General features: G+C 36.2%; 1 protein-coding gene across 1 annotated transcript in view; it reads right to left on the reverse strand.

Annotated features, from left to right (window-relative positions):
* The window catches only part of TNKS (tankyrase, TRF1-interacting ankyrin-related ADP-ribose polymerase), a 186,425-nt gene that overhangs the window by 38,547 nt on the left and 129,871 nt on the right, over positions 1-18,007 (reverse strand). Inside the window, exons 9-12 of the mRNA XM_006884137.1 lie at positions 15,244-15,365; positions 13,686-13,777; positions 13,511-13,589; positions 2,794-2,965 (exon numbers count right to left, since the gene is read on the reverse strand). Of these exons, the coding sequence (XP_006884199.1) occupies positions 2,794-2,965; positions 13,511-13,589; positions 13,686-13,777; positions 15,244-15,365 (465 nt within the window). The remainder of the gene's footprint in view (positions 1-2,793; positions 2,966-13,510; positions 13,590-13,685; positions 13,778-15,243; positions 15,366-18,007) is intronic.

Consider the following 18,007-nt stretch of genomic DNA (forward strand, 5'->3'; position numbering starts at 1 on the left):
TTTCCATACAAATTTTCAATTATCTCTAAGAATTATCCACAGCATTATTAGAAATTTTGATGCAATAGCTGTTAGTTCTTGCCATCAACTGGATTCTGTGTGACAATGGCCCCACAGAAGAGAAGGGAACGGCTTGGTGTGATTTCCAAGGCTGTTTTCATTCTGGAAGCAGCCTGTCACGTCTTTCTCCAAACTGCAATCTGCACCGATCTTTCTGCTGGCAGCTGGGCACTTCAGTCACCACAATTCCTTGACAGCTATAGTTTACCTGCCATGCCCTACAAACACTAACTTACAACTCAGCATTGAGCGACACAAGTGAAAAACACACAATGTTTCAACAAAAATCCTACCATATCCAAATCATTAGGATACAGGGAAAAGGCAAACATATCAGCTACTCAACAAGCATTATCTTATTTTTAAAAATGTTTGACTGTAGCAGATACAGTAAGTTAATGAAGACACGCTTTTAAAAAAATAGGTCAAGTTTGAAACCCAACAGTTTAAAAATCCACTTCTTTATTCATTTTGATAAGGAGCCCTGGTGGTGTAGAGGGCTGTATGTTGTGCTATTCACGGTAAGGTTAGCAGTTTGAGACCAGCCACCATTCTGAGGCAGTCAGATGGGCAGCCTGCTCCCGTGGAGGTTTAGCCTTGGAAACTCGACAGAGGGTCACCATACATTAGAAACAACTTCACAGCAGTGGGTCGGGTTACCCATTTTATAGTGAAGATGCCTAGATGGTTTTCCTCACTGTCTAAAGATAATGATCTAAATGTAGTAAAAACCCACCTTTCCTTAAAATCACAATAAAAAAAAATTAACTAGAATTATAATTTAAGAATGGACTGTTGTTGTTATGTGCCATTCTGTCAAAACCTACTCATAGATGACCCCTCCAGGGGGTTTTCAGAAACTGTAAATTTGAAGGAATGAGACTGCCGTTCTTTCTCCTGTGGAGCAGCTGGTGGATTTGAACTCCTTGCCTTTGAGTTGGTAGTGCAATTTCTTATCCACCAGGTTAGCAGAGCTCCCTAAGAATGAACTAGACCGAGAAAAATCTTTATCAACAATTTTCACAATACTGCACAACCACTGTAATGAGCTGCTTAACTCTGGTCCAGCTCAAACAAAACGTGTTATCTCCATAGGACTGGGAAAGTTTCAGCCTTTTGGTTCATAGTGATGATTTTCAAATGGGATTTACCTCTTGAGAACCTTTAGACGTTTCTGGGATCAAGGTGTTTACTGAGGACAGTCATGTCTGAGCTATTACATAAGGTGAATATTTTTTGTTTAGCTTGTATTCTCATTTGTCTTTTACATTTAAATGATGATGTTAGCTGCAATGGAGTCGATTCTGACTTATCATGACACAGTGTGCAGAGTAAACTGCCTGACAACGATTTCTGAGGCTGTGACACTTTGGAAGGAAATTGCCAGGCATATTTTCTGAGGGATGACTGGGTGGGTTAGAAGAACTAGCCTTGTAGCTAGTAGATGAGTATTTAACTGTGTGTGATACCCACTGAGTCTGTATCACAGGGCACTTAGTTCAGATTTTTGGAAAGGTATCTATGTAGCTAGGATATACTATTGTTGTTATGTGCTGCTGAATTGCCTGCAACTCTTAGTGACCCTATATACAATAGCTCTGAACCCTACCCAACCGTAAGCCAATTTCCGACACATCTAATCCCATTGTCCCAGTTATCGTTTCAATCCATCTCATCTGAGGTCTTCCTCTCCTGCTCTGTTCCTCCACCTTTCTGAGCATGATGTTTTCCAAGGACCAGTCCCTCCTGGACAGTCCTTATATGTGAGATGGAGCTTCGAAATCCTTACCTCCAAGAAAAAACTTGGTTTTATGCTAAGACAGACCTATTTCTTCTCCTGGCATTCCATGGTATGTTCAAGACTCTTCTCCAGTACCACAAGTCAATAGCATCAATTCTTCTGTCATCCTTAGTAACTGTCCAGCTCTCTGATGTATAGCATGTAATTGTAAAGACAATGGCCTGGATCAGGCACACCACATAGTCTCTAGAATGACATCACTGCTCTTTTGCACTTTGGAGAGGTCCAAATCTTTTTTGGAGAGCTATGTTATAACGTTTATTAGTTTTATTTCTTTTTACTAACAAAATTCTGAGTTACAGTGACTTTGGAGGGCCCAGTAGAGCTGCCTATAGCCAAGGCTGTAAATCTTTACAAAACAAGCTGGCTCATCCTTCTCCCACAGAATAACTGGCAGGTTCAAATTGCTGACATTTTGGTGCAACCCAGTTCTCCAACTACAGGGCCTAAATGAAACACTATAAAAGTGTGTTCTAAAAATGAAGTACTCTGCCCGACCGACTTAAGAACTACGAGACTATAGTTAGGAAAAAGTAAGCAGAGTCTGATACCTTACTAGTTTGTAGCTTTTCCAGTTCTACTTTCCTAGACTGTCATCAAACTGTGGGTTGAAGAATTTGCAGTGATTGTTTTTCGGTGCTGCAATTCCAACTCACAGTGATCCGATTATGCACAACCTATCTAAACTTTGCCTGATCCTGCTGATCACACCATGCCACATCACGGGGATGACTATGGCATTACATAACTGTCCAGTCACGCTGACATGTGCTTTTTATGAAGCATAATTCAATCCAGACAGACTTTTAAAAAAATAAAATAGGAGAAGATATTCCCAAGAGTTAAAATGGGTAGAGCAAAGTCTGTCTATAGATATCAGCAGAATTAGAATAAAAAAAGAGATAAAATACAATTTGTCTGTTGTAACTCACCCGTCAGAATCTGTTGCACTGCTTCATTTCCCATCTGTGCTGCTGTAAAGCCTTGTAAGGAGATGATGGAGGGATCAGAGCCATAACTCAGCAGGAGGCGGCAGGTCTGCAGGTGACCTGCTAAGGCCGCTCTATGTAATGCTGTCTGACCAAGGGTGTCCAGTGCATTCATCTGAAAAAAAACATTTGGTAGGCACATGGCATTAAGCATCTGATTTTGTTCCCTTAGCAAATAAATGCTTATGAGAAAAATCAGTTGTTAAGGCTTTATCATTCAATAATAGTGACAGAAAGGTTCAATCTAGGCTAATGAATCACAGGAGCTTGGTTTCAATTTTAATACTCTAGGATTTACACCTTATGAAGCTATTCCTGGGCTCAAACTTAGTGATATTTCAGTGTCTTAAATAAATACAATCTCACAGTATGAATTTTAAGACCATATGTAATTTACTTATATCTATCTATCTATCTATCTATCTATCTATCTATCTATCTATCTATCTATCTCTATATATCTAGACTTGGTACCTTCAAAGCTTATTAGCATCCATTTTACAAAAATGTTAGATTCTAAATATGCTATGGTGGAAAGGATAAAATGATTACTGGATGGGATGAGAAATGAACTGTTGTTGTTATGTACCGCTGAGTCGGAACCATCCCATTGCTGACACTCCAGCGGCTTTTCAGAGGCAGTAAACTGCACAGGAGGACTGCCTATCTTTCTCCCACAGAGTAGCTGGTGGATCTGAACCACGTGCCTTCAGGTAGGCAGCATAGCTCTTGATCACTGGGCCTCTATAACTCCCTACTTCCCTCCCCACTTGCCTCCTTTAAACACCTGAAGATAATAAATTCTCTGGGATTATACTAGCTTAGAATATCATATCAGAATATCACTTAGAATATCACATTTTTTTATTGAGAACCTTAATGATGTGCAGGGTCAACTGATCCATAGCTGACCCTCTGTCGGGTTTTCAGAGGCAGTTATTGGCACAGGAGGAGATTACCCATCCTTCTCCTGCAGAGCTGGTGGCCTCAAATAGTGTGTATTCATGACTGCAGTGCTGCTTCTTGCCATTAGACCACCAAAGCTCCCTGAAACTCAATGATAGCAGCCATATTCCTGTCGGGTGATCCATTTCAGTTGACTGAAAACGAGGGAGGGAAAATAAAGACTCTACTTTCCCTTTATCAACATCCTCAACGTTCCATGCTTCTTTATTCTTGTCTTAATCAGTCACGGGATATAGCTAGGCTTCTCTAATAAGTGGTCAAGTTAACCTTTCTCTGTATATCCTTGACTAATTCAAAAGCACTGACATGCAGAAATGTGCTTCTTTTCCAAAGTGGTATATCTGTTTTCAGAAGACAGCAGTAGCTATCATTTATTCCTACAGATCAAAGTCCTTTCCCAAGTTTTCAATGTGTTATCTGACAAATTATACCCTGCCATCATAAAGTTTCTCAGTAAAGAAAGGTCATGTTTTGAAGCTATTATCATCCTAGAGAATCTGGAGGCCTAGTAGTAAGAAGCTGCACATCCAACACAAAGGGATTCACCAACTGCTCCACAGAAGAAAGATGGATAATTGCTTCCTTGATGATTTACAGTCTTTGAAAAGCCATTGGAGGATCAGTTATGAGTTGGTTCCAATTTGATGGTGCACAACAACAATAACAACAAATGCTAAAAGGAGGCTCTCACAAATTTTATTACTCTAACTTCTACTATTCTGCTAGTTAAAATTCAGTAAGTACTTAACTTATTGTATTGATGCTGTTACTCAATGCTGTCGAGTCTCACTCATAGTAACCCTATGAACAACAGATGTGAACCCTATCCCATCCTGTGCAATCCTTATCCTTTCTGATATACCTGCGCCCCCTGTTGTTACTATGTCATCAATCTTATTGAGGATCTTCCTCTCTTTCACTGACCCTTATCTTTCTAAGCATGACGAATGTCCCTTTCCAAGGAATCACCCCTCCTAAAAATAGCCTGACGGGAAATGAAAAGGAAACAAAATAGAAGCTCATTGTTGTCAAGTCACAGTTCAGTCTCTAGTGTGTTTTCAGAGGCTGTAAATGACATGGGGAAAAAACAGCCCATCTTTCTCCTGAGGAGCCAATGGTGGCTTTGAACCAGCTGACTTTAGATTAGAAAGGAGATATAAAATGAGCCATAAACAATAATTATGTGGAACACTGAAAATAAAAGCTTAATGAAGTATGGACTATATACAGCTCATGAGCAGGAACATTATGCTTCTGAGATATGTTTTTAAATCCTCTTAGCAGTAAAACCAAAGTGATGATTCTCTCTCATACTATTCCTCTTAAAGGATGACACTTTAACAGTTTCTTAGGTGAATGATTAGGCTTAACAATATTCTGTAAATAAAATATCTATAACTCAGAATTAAAGAAAAAAAAGAAACTAGAAGACACAGGTTAGTATGCTATATATATTTAAATGCTTGGTAATCATTCAAACAGAATGAGCCAAGAAATGATGGTTATTCATGAGAATTTTTCAGAACACTTTCAAATGAAATAGCTACATAGATGTATTGGTTATTCATAGGTCCTTTGTTCACAATCTACAAGAATTTATTTGGCAGCTAGCTTTCCTTTATCAACATTTATGCATTTCTCATACACTGAAATGCAACTTTAATCTTAATATATATTACCTGGAGCCACTGAAGAAATCTGAGAATATAAGATCAGTTTTCTAGTCAAGTTTTCCCCCCTCATTCAATTTCCCTTTGTCTATTATAATCTCCACTTCAAAATGTGGTAAAAGGTGTCATTATAATGCTTATCAAAAAAATAAAAATGCTTCTCATGTGCTCTAAAGTGGTCATTTTCATGAAGACACAGAAACTGTCTCAAAGTAAGAAAACAGTGCATTTAATGTTCTATCCAGCTGTGGTAATTAAACAGGCCTCGCTGAGGTTAGGCTTAGTCTATAGGGAGTTGGGCTGCTACTCTAAAGACAAATGGTTCTCGGATGGTTCAATCTATCAGCAGCTCCTCAGGAAAAACCAGGCAATCTCCTTATGTCAGACTTACAGCCTCAGAAAACCAATGAAGGGTCACCTGAGGCAGTTCCAACTCGAAGGCAAGGCCTTTGACGACATGTATTTCCTATCTTTATCTATCTCTATCTGAGGAAACAAATTCAGTGAAAAGCAAGCAAGTCATAATTCTATACATATTTTTTTATTTTGATGATTTGCCCTGTCTGAAAATTAACTCCTTGAGAATAACTTATCATACAGTGTCAATTCAATGGCTGTAGTAAGCCAATGAGAGTCGTATTCATATCCTCCCCTTCTCCATCCCTGAGATTTAAGAAAGGTGGTGTCAGTTACAAGTGACAAAACTAAAGGCATATGACGTGCTTTAAAACGATCTTATTTGAGCAATAAACTAACTTCTGTCCAAAGTTTGGAGTCACACACACACCGCACCCATCTATGGAGGGTTCAAGCTACCATCTTTTTGGTTAGCAGTCTCACACAGTATCACTACGTTTTTAAGGCTCCTACAGGTCATAGAGGGAAAAAGAGAAAGCCTCAGTCTGTAGAATAAATAAAGAGACATGTAGATTGATAATGGTTGTCACTGTACCTAACACTTATCAAGTTCCTTATTTTTCTGTGAATCTGTTAACATTCTTGCAAATTAGTTCTGTGGAATAACCACACAGTGATCTTACAGAAGTAACAAACACACTATATTTAAGTTTAAAATACATTTCCATTAGTACTTATCTAGATTTAGTTGGTCTCTGCTACTTAGAACTAAAGAATCTTTAAGACTCGGATCCTTTCAAACCTGGTTTCAAACCTCAGATCTTATTTTGAACTGTGAAAAGAAAGGCTCAGGACAGGGTAGGGTTCAGAGCTGCTGTACACAGGGTCGTTATGGGTTGCAGGCGACTCAACGGTACCTAACAACAATAATACCTTTAAATATCTTTTAATGGCCTGACAGAATATACTTATTAATCTAACTCTAGAATAGCATTAACAAAACTTCATAACAAGCTAAAACATTTCTCCAAAGTGAGTAAAAACTTTAGATTACTTCTCAATGTAAGAAATAAATCTGAAACAGCAATTATTATTGACATAATTTCTTCTTACACACAATATAAACTTGTCAAAAAGCAAGACATATGAACAATAAGAAGAAAATTCATGTTTCCCATACTTAAAATAGATCCTCAATAGTGATAACAGCATTTTCATCAATGAGGGGAAAAGCAATGAATTAAAGATTTATTTTTTAAAATAACTATCCTATGTTACTGAGACTTAAATTCTATTGCCAGGGTAGACTAAACGCTACTGTAGAAAGAGAAAGGGCCATGTGGAGACGGCCATATCTGACTTTTACACTTATACTTCACAGAGAAGAACTGTCCCAATCAACAGCATCAATAACACAAAACCAATTCCCATGAAGTCAGACATGTCCCCCAATGTTCCCATACCTCTTTCTAGTCATCTCAACATCAACCTTACTGCTTTGCTGAGTCCAAAATCTGAAGTGATAGATCACAAACCACACAAAACTATGCAAAAGAAGTAAAAAGTTATAATCCAGGTTAGAAGCAGAACACAATCAGGACAGCTCCCAAAATGTGCTGGCAGGCACGGCTGTCCAATAAACTTGGGCAAAGACTCTTAACTCCGATTCCAATGTTGTAGCATTCCCAAGGTCCTGTCTCATGTCAGGTGTCTAGCTCTGTGTCTCATATCAGGTCTGTTTCTCTGCTATGGCTGTTGGTCCTGTAGGCTCTCCTGTCTGTTCTTTTCCTGGTGGTGAGGTTTCTTCACTGGTGGGGAGGAAGCCTAATTCTCCTGCTGCTGGATTGCTCAATTTAACTGGTGAGCCAATCCCCTTTGTGGACTGGTGAGACTAGTCCTTCTCTTTGTGGACTGATAGACAGCCCATCCCCTTGTGGATAGGCTAACATGCCCCATATGCATATTCACATGCATCTACATGGCAAAGTCAAACTATGGCTAGGAACGTCATACTGAAAGAGAAACTCCACAACTACTAAACAATAACCAAAAGAACTTGTCATAAAGGATAAAATCATCATGTTTTTCCTAAGTTTTATGGTAATCTCACAAGGCAAAAAGGAAATAGGTATAATGATTAATATTTTTTTTAGTTCCTGTGGACTCAAATATGCTGGGCCTAGATGGACGCCACAGGATAGGACAGAGTTCAGATCTCTTATTGATGAGGTTGCTGTGAGTTGTCCTTAACGTGATGACACTTAACAACAACAACAACAGCTGACACCATAAGAGGTCTGCTTCCCTTTCCTATTGTTGTGTACTGTCAGGATGATCCTGACTCACAAAGCTCTGTAGAATGGAGAAGAATTTCCCCCATCATTTCCTACACTATAATATTTACAGCACCAGTTCTTTTCTCCAGGAAAGCCATAGTGGCTTCTTACAGTTAACTTTGTATTAGCACCTGAATACTTAACCATTGTCCTGCCAGGGCTCCTTCATCCTTGCTATTACTGCTCTGTGATCAAGAGTAATTTTCAAAAGTCCATTGATTCCAGTCATTTCTATACATTTTCTCTACCAGGGACTATAGTAGCACTGGTGGTTTAGTGTTGCCAACCCAAAGGCACTCAGTTTGATCCACCAGCTGCTTTGTGATAGAAGGGTGCATAATCTTCTCACACGTGGTAGACTGTCTCTGAAAACCTGCTGGAGGGTCAGCTGGAAGTTCAGTTCTGACTCACTGGTACACAATAACAACAAACCGACAGGGACATACTAATGGCCACAATTTATGTTAACTCTGAAGATGGTTCTCCCATTAAACTTTCAAATCCTAAACGTGATCATCCTCCATTCCTGTATTTCCAACAATTAGCTTTACTTAAATGATCCTCTATCCTATTATCATTAATTAGAAAATCATTATCAAGGAGTAGAGAAAAAATGTTTTTCTAGCATTCTGACTTTCAATAATTTACCATCATTTTCTAAATCTAGTCTAACAACCACTTAATTTCCAAGTGATATCATTATTCTTTTGTAAGTGGATTCTCATTTATAACTAACATTACTATGTTAGTTTGTGATTAGTTTCAAGTACAGTAATCATATTAACTTCTAAATTGATATTTTCTGCAGTATCTAGCATGTGCTAGATTTGGCCTTGATCATTTTCCATCTCATTTGTGTTGGCTGAATTAGTGGCTCAAAAATATGCAAAGGGATATATCTTCACCAAAAATTCAGATAATTAAAGGTAAATATATGGTACATAAGTGTTTGAAAAGATAAATATTGAGGAGGAGAGAGCTCATAATTACTAGTAAACAAAACACTGCTTGTGTGCCAGGCACTATACTTCCATTTAGATATATACATTTATTTCATTAAAAACAAAACAATACTGCACTTAAACAGATGAGGTAGAGAATAATTTAAAAGCGATGTATGATAGGGTATTATGGTTATCACAAGAGTCCACAATTAAGGTTGCAGAGTGGAATGTACTTGAGGCGGTAGGAGGGTTGCAGGGGGGACTGTGTACCAGGGAGGGAGTGTTTATTTTACTTTTCAAAGAGAGGAGTGAACTGGGGTGGAGGGAAGGGCTGGGCGGGGAGAGAAGTGCAGCAATGAATGAATGGAAATCCAAAATTTCTATAAATGTTCATTAAAATTATTAAAAAAATTTTAAAAAATAATTTGGGTGGGCAGGGAGAAAAATGCAACAATGGAAGAATGGAAATCCAAAATCTCTATAAACGTTCATTAAAATTAATAAAATTTAAAAAAAAAACAGAAAAAAAAACCAAACCACACAAAACAATAAAACCTGTAGTAGCAGTATTACCATCCACATATCACCAAAGAAATCAATTGCTGCTAGGTTGCAATGAGTTGCAGGTGACTTGATGGCACACAACAACAATTAAAGTGTGGGAATGCCATTCTTAAGATATTTTTAGAACCAAATGGAAACAATGAAATTTCTCAAAAACAAACAAACAAAAAAAAAAACAAAACAAAATGAAAATCATGAGTTCTAAAAAAAAAAAAGAAGAAGTAAATAAAAATTGAAATCCAAAAGTAAAGTGAGATATATACAAGGAATTATAAAGGGGAAAACACATCAAGTACCAGCTTTATACCCTAAGAGATAACCACTTTCCTTAGAATCAAGGATGAGTGGAAGGGGAAGATAGGCAGCTGAGATCTATGGGATCAGATGATGTAATGTGTGTTAGGCTGCTAATCAAAACATGAGAGTCTGAATCCACCGGCTACTCAGGAAAAAAGATGGGCCGTGTCCTCCCTGAAACAGCCTCAGAAACCTGATGGAGGTTCCTTGTGAGATGGAATGGACTAACGGCAGTAGGTGTGGTTCATATAACCATGATTAAGCATAACTATTCTTTCCTCTTTTAAAGAGCTTAGTAACAGTAGATTTCAAGTTAGTTGAATTACAGTGAAGGATAAATAGAAATAATATGATAGTCTAAAAGTCATTTTACATATGTGACAGAGTGTTTGAAACTATGTATGTCTTACTGATTGAGATATTAATGAAGAGTACATATTTGTGTACATGAAAGGTAGAAAAATGTTGACCTGAATAAAACTGACTAGAACAGGCTACAAAACAATTTCATTTTTCACTGAACTTTTATGGAAGAAAATAACTGCTGAGAAGCAGCTAATAAATACTGTTTTTTCCTAAACTGAGGGCATTATTGCCATATAAAACCATTATAAACGCCATAAACTATTATTTTAAAATAGATCAATGAGCAATGCGTGATATTCTTCTTGAATGTAGCAGACATCCCACTTTACTACATCCTGCTTGACAGAGTTATACATAATTGATATAAAAATAAGGAAGTATTTTTATTTTAAACTATAAAATTGTTAATAATTTTGTTGAACTATGGTCCATTTCATGCTCTCAAAACTAATTTTGAATTAAAAACATCAGTTTTCTTTTAAAACAATAATATCCAAATTTTTGGACCACGCACCCTATAATTAAGAAATGTTTTGAGAACTCTCTCAATATATGTATGGACAAACCCAACTCAGTGCCATGCATGCAGGTGATTCTGACTTATGGTGACCGTGCATCAGGTTTCTGATGCTATAAATTATGACGGGAGAAGAATGGCCACCTTTCTCCTGTGGGCAGCCAGTGGACTCACACTGCCGACCTCTCACTATTCGTATACGTATATTTATGTCATAAGTTTCTAAGTCCTAAGCAGTGCTATTCTTATTAATAATATTAACAGCAAGTATGAATAAATAAAAATTACAAAGGATGGAACAGAAAGAACTACTTTTCAAAAATATTACATTTAAACTAATATTAAATTTAAACTTAAATAGCTCAAATTAAAAACATTTAAAATGGCTCTAATATAAAAAGTTTTAAAAATCTCATTCTAAAATTATTAAGTCTGACAAAGTTCAATTTATTTTGCTAGTTGGCTTCCATAGCTCTATTAGCTAAAAGATTTTGCACAGGTATGTAACATCAAAGGGAGGGGCATGCTGTTAGCTGATTCCCAAACCAAACCCACTATCATGAAACCAAGGAGGAATCTTCATCTAGCTGACTGCCACATCTTATTTCCAAAGAGCAGCTGATGGGTTTGAACTGCTAGTCTTTGGTCAGCAACCAAGAACCTAACTACTGGCTACTAGGTATTTTTTTAGTAATAGTTACCAAATCATAGTGCTGATTTTTAATACAGTTAACTAATTATGCTATGGTTTTAACTGAAATTTGCTACTTAAATTTCATTTTTATTGCTGTTCTTCCAAAGTTATCAGTAAACTTGTGTTAGAATATTTTTAATAGATTCAAGAACCACTTAAATACAAATAAAAGACTTAAGTTAGAAAAATTCTGTTTCATTTGCCACGTTAGAACTACAAGGAAATTGTGTATCCTCTAAGTTCTGGTGGCAAAGTTGTAGGAAGCTGCACTCCTAAATTAATGGTTGCCTGTTTAACTCTGCCAGTGGGTCTACAGCTCCTCTTGTGTAAATTACAGCCTCTAAAACCGCACTGGAGGGTCAGCTTTGAGTTGGCTCCAATTCAACAGCAGTAAATATGTTGCTTCATTACTTTGATAAAAAAGAAAAACACCTAATCTGTTAGTATGAAAACTCTCCAAAACTTTTTATTTCATGAAATAACCAGAGATCTTCTCTATGATAAACGTAACATCCTCCGATGGTCACCTATGTTATCTTTTTAAGTTCTAGCATTTAGCATCATATCCATTATCATTTAGACACATGTGAATTGTTAGAGGTACAATGATACTGAATAGATGAGTTTGCCATTGTCAATCCCTATATGCCACTGAATCAACTAACATCAAGTTAAATGGAGAAAAGACATTTTATATGTATCTACAAGCACTATCCATAAAAGCAGCAGCAGTCAAAAAATTAAAAGATATGCTGTCCTGGGAAGATCTGTCAAGGACTTCTTTTTAATAAATGAACAAGGACATCAGTTTAAACACTAAGGTGTGCCTGATCCAAGCCACAATATTTGTACAGTATATGCAAGCCATAGCAAGCATTCTAAATTATTTCCTTTGCACCTGAAAGTTGGTCAATGAATATGAAAGACAAAAGAACTAATGCCAAGAGTACTGAATATACCATGGACTGCTAAAAGAACAAACAAATCAGTCTTGGAAGATGTGCAATCAAGGTGTTCTTGGAGGCAAGGACAAGGGAACTTTGTGTCACATACTTGAGGCATGCTGTCAGGAGGAGCCAGTCTTTGTAAAGTGACAAAATGCTGGGAAAGGCACAAGGTCAGTGAGCTAGAGGGGAAGCCTTAAAAGGATGGATTGTTACAGTGAATGTGACAATGGGCAAGGGCAGGGTTGAGATTATGAAGACATGGAGGACAGAGCAAGGTGCATCTCTGTTATCACAGAGTCCTGAGGAGTTATAGTTGACTCTACACAATCAATCATGCCATGAAATCCCATTCTGCTTCAGCTAAATCTTAGCTGATTTGCTGTTGATTGCCTTCGAGTCCAGCACAACTCATAGTGACCCTATGAACAAAAAAGGCCCTAAGCCTTTCTATAACTATTGACATTTATCAAAGTTCATCCAGTTTCCAGAGGCATGCTGTTTCGGAAGTACATGCCGCAACATAAATCAAACTAGCTGACAAGTGAGCCCAGTGAGGATAATAGCATCACTCTATGTATTCAATACTTACAAATTGTAATTTATTTTAAAATTTAAAAAATATAAATTAAATTTCCAATTTTTTTCTGTTCTAAATCTTATCTATACTATAGTGTATCGGCACCATGTTTGCCAATTCCCTCCTCCTCTCACTATTGTCAAGCTAACTCTCCAGTAGGTTTCCAAGGTTGTAAATCACACAGGAGAAGACGAGAGTCTTTCTGATCTCCCAGAATAAAGTGAGGCTAATGTAAAGTTGAAATCTACTCCAAATGATAAGATGGCAGCTCCATTTTATTCGCTTTATGACATGATATGTAGAATCTGACTGTAAACTAGCAGTCCTTGATAAAATTAATTCAGAAAGATCAGAGAGAAAAGCAGCAGGTCTAAGAGTAGCTGACAAAGTAAGGCCATGTATGGCACCTTCTCTGTATTGTCTACCTTCGCTCCGTGTTTGTGCAGAACTTCCATGACATCATTGTGAGCTCTTTCAGCAGCAACATGCAAAGGAGTCATAAAGCTATAGAAAGGAGAAAAGGAAAAGGTCATTTCTTCTTGAGCTATCTTGCATTTTTTTCTTTTAAAATAGAACAATTCCTTCTGCAATTACACTTACTCTTTATTTTTTTCATTAACATTTGCGCCTTTTCTAAGTAGCAATTCTGTCACTTGTTTGCGTTTGGGATGTAGGGAGGCCACAGCACAGTGCTATGTAAAACAAACATAAGTAAGTTAATTAAAGAAGTTTCTACTTAAAAGTAGATGACTATTTTACACATGTGATGACTAGAACACTGTTACCTGAAAGAACATTAAAATACAAAGATTTTAAATTCCTGAGAAGATAAAAATTTCTTCTTAATGTATTTGTAAATACAAAGCAAGAGCTTTTAAACCAAGGTGAAATTATACTCTTAAATAAACGCATAGAAAAACTCCATTTCTTTTCCTTTAGCCAATAAATTGCTCCAGTATAAACATATTCTATTAGCATGATGAAGTTACTTCCTCTCCAAAGCAACAGGAACCAAAGGTGGGAAAAACAGACTCCTTCATTAGAGCATCCGTCATACATGTCGATTATTCTGAGTTTTCCACAGAGGCACTCTCAGTACTTTGAGACAAACTGCATGTCTAAGGACAGGCAGAAGACGAACAGACTTGTAGCAGCTTTGAGGACATATTCTTAGAAATTTTATTTCCAAATATTTATACAACTCTTATTTTATAAACATGAAAATTTAACTTCATTTTTATACTAGTGTTTTTTATTAAAATTTTAAAAATTACTTATTACTGAATGAAGTGAACACTCAAGGAAAGTGGATTATGCTTATTCTTTGGTTAAGTACCTCTTAGAATAATGCAGTTGCACTTGAGTAGAAATGAATCTCAATTTGAAAGGCATATATTTAAGCACACATATAGCTTTCCCTATCAATTTGGTGACATTAAGTGCTGCTTTCAGGAGATGTTGACTAATGTTTGACTGATATTTTGGTGCCAGGGATGTGCAAGAATGCTAACTGAAGCATATTTGGAGGCCTGTTCACAGGTACCACAGATGCTTAACTTCTGAATTCAGAAGTGACAATCACTAAGCAGCTACATATTTGAACTTTATTGTGGTCAATGACAAGGAAAATGAATCACTCTTCTGAAAATGCTTAAGAAGAAACATAATGAGTTCTAAAGATAATATATAGTCTGGAATTAAAAAAAATCACAACAGCATCAATTTTCTAGAATGAATGCACTCAGTTCTTTGAATATAATTGTTCAAAAGGCTAATGTATCATTGAAAACACACTTTAATCTATCACAGAAAACAAATACAATATCTATGTACCAAACAAGAAAAAGAAAAATCTCATTTTGTAATTTATGAAAGCACCAGTCATAAAGTAGACTTAGAATAAAAGACAGAGTAAAGACAAAGGTGGGAAAAACAAAAAGTTCTTCAAACAAGATTCAACAAATGTTTACTACTTCAACCATGAATATAATCACCTCCCAGATTAAATTTAGAAATCAACGACATCATTAAAATTCACATTTCTGGGTATATCATTCCTGGTAGTTAATATTATTTTACAATTTCTGAAATGAAATGATTGTTTTGTGCTTGTATTATTGTTATAGATGCAAAGAATGAATTTACAATAAAATCTTACCAATGCTGTTTCATGAGATTGAGGTTGTTTGAAATTAATGATTTCCAAAGCAAGTGTTTTCTTAACTTTTGCTAGGTCTGCTTCTCTGGCTGCTTGCAGTAAAGAATGACCTTTAAATTCATCTGTTAGTAAAATAATAATTGATATAATAAAAATTTAATGTTTATAAAACTCTTTAGCATGATTATAAATATTCATGAAACATTCTGTTTCAGCAATATGACAATATGATAATGGATAAGTGTGCAGATTAAGAAAAACAATACATATGTTCTGAGAGAAAACTAATTTATGGTTTTAAAATGATACACTTATAAAGATTATAATAAAAAATTTTGAAACTGAGTTAACTTATATGACCATGAAAAATAAACCAATTAAAGCACTCATTTTATACTCACACACTAGAATACTTTATTACTTTTAAATAAAAGAATAGATCTATTTATACTGGCATGACAGTGTGTAGTTGTTGTTAAGTGTCATCAAGTCAAGGATGATTCGGAGAGACTCTCTGAACAACAGATTTGAATCATGTGCTATCCTCAACATCCCTGACACACTTGAGTCTACTGTTGCACTCATGGTATCAATACGGTATTATTAAATAAAAAATTCATGCAGCAAGACAATAAAGATAAGCTGACCCAATATTCTGGTGTCACTATTCCTTCTAATACTATTATCATTAATGTTATCACAACTAATTATAGGTAATGATAGAGATAAAAGCATGGAGAGAAAAAGTCACCAAAATATTGACAGTGATTACTCCTTGACACAGAAAAGGACTAAATTATGCAGGAGGTGTCAGAGTTAAAAATATTTACAAGAAATATTTACTATTAATTTCAAAAGCAGGTTAGAAACAAAAAACTTAGTTGAACCAACCCTAAATACAGTTTTTATTACCATGTTCACTTTTGTTAAGTAATTTTCTTAAAATAATTTTTTGGCAAAACATTATATAATAAATATTAAGAAGGTTGACAAATAGTCAAGGGACTTTGCCCATTATAAAACTATACAAATTTAGGTTGAATTTTTATGTCTACATTGGGGTAAGAAATAGAGAAAAATGAAGTGGGAGGTAAGCTGACCTCAAAACCTACTACAAGATGGCAGTAACCAAAACAGCATGGTACCTGTACAATGATAGACATGTACAGACCAGTGGAACAGAACTGAGAACCCAGAAATAGACCCAGCTATCTACTAGTCAATTGATATTCGACAAGGAAATAAAACCTATCAAATAGGAAAATGACAGCCTCTTCAACAAATCATTCTGGAAAAACTGGACTGCCACCTGCAGGAAGCTGAAATAGGTTCCACATCTCACACCATATACAAAAATCACCTCAAGGTCAAAGAGACATGGGAGTAAACAACAAATGGTGCTGGCAAAACTGGACTACTACCTCCAGGAAGCTGAAATAGGATCCACATCTCACACCGTACACAAAAATCATCTCAAAGTCAAAGAGACTTGGGAGTAAAGCCCCAAACCATAAAGTTCGTAAGAGACAAACTAGGATCAAACTTAGAAGCCCTAGTCTACGGTATAAAGAGACTGCCAAATATAGCCAGAAACGTACAATCTAAAGACGATAAAATTAATGAATGGGACCTTCTAAAAATTAAATCCCTGTGTTCATCAAAACTTTTTTCTAACAGGGTGAAAAGAAAACCTACTGATGGGGAACAAACATTTGGCAATAAAATCTCAAATAAGAGTCTCAGAATGAAAATTTATAGAATGAATACTCCTGGGCCTTCACAAGAAAAAGTGTGATAATAATAAAATTACAAAATGCACAAAAGACATGGAAAGAATTTTCACAGAAGAAGATATTCAAATGGACAACAAACATATGAAGAAACGTTCCACATCACTGGCAATAAGAAAGATGGATATCAAAACCACAATGAGATACAATCTCAATCCAGTAGCAATGGCAAAGTTTAATAGGACAGCAAGTAAAAATTTTAGAGACGATGTGGTGAGACAGGAACTCTGTTACATTATTGGTGGGGTTGTACAATGGTACAACTACTCTAGAAGGCAGTCTGAGCCTTCCTCAAAAAGGAAGCTCAACATAGAAATTCTGTATGATCCAGCTATTCCATTGCTTAGAATATACCCCAAGAAAATGAGAACTGAGGCTCAAATGGAAACTTGTACATCAATGCTCATAGTAATGTTCTGCAATGTTTCACCATTGCAAAACATGGAAACATCCCAGATGTCAAACTATAAATGAATGGATTGAGATGTTATGGTACATTCATATTCATACACTGGAATACTACACAGCACACGGGAGAAACGATTTTATAAATTACAACCTAACTTGGGAGGGACTGGAGAGCATTATACTGAATGAAATAACTCAGTCCCACAAGAACAAATCCAGTATAAAACCACTACTGTAGAATAGGTAGTATGAGGATCGAAGGCGAGGGAGGAGGATGGAAATAGATGGGTGAGGATGGGGGGTGGGGTGGGTGAAAAGAAACGGGAAGAATCTTTTGTGAAAAACATGCATTCAAATTTTGTAAATAAATCAGAATAAAGTTTTTAAAAAAGAAATAGTGAAACATAAAGTTTATGCTGCTACTCCTAAAAATTTTAAAAAACCCAAAAATCCAATACAATAAAACTGACATGGTAAAGAGGGAAAAAAACCCAAGTGGTGGCAAAGTAGGAAGGAGCCAGATTATAAATGAGAGGGGAAAATATTATAAAAAGATATAATAATAA

Source organism: Elephantulus edwardii, unplaced genomic scaffold (genome assembly GCF_000299155.1).
Source record: "Elephantulus edwardii isolate Elephantulus edwardi_28Jun2011 unplaced genomic scaffold, EleEdw1.0 scaffold00031, whole genome shotgun sequence".
Classification (NCBI taxonomy): Eukaryota; Metazoa; Chordata; class Mammalia; order Macroscelidea; family Macroscelididae; genus Elephantulus; species Elephantulus edwardii.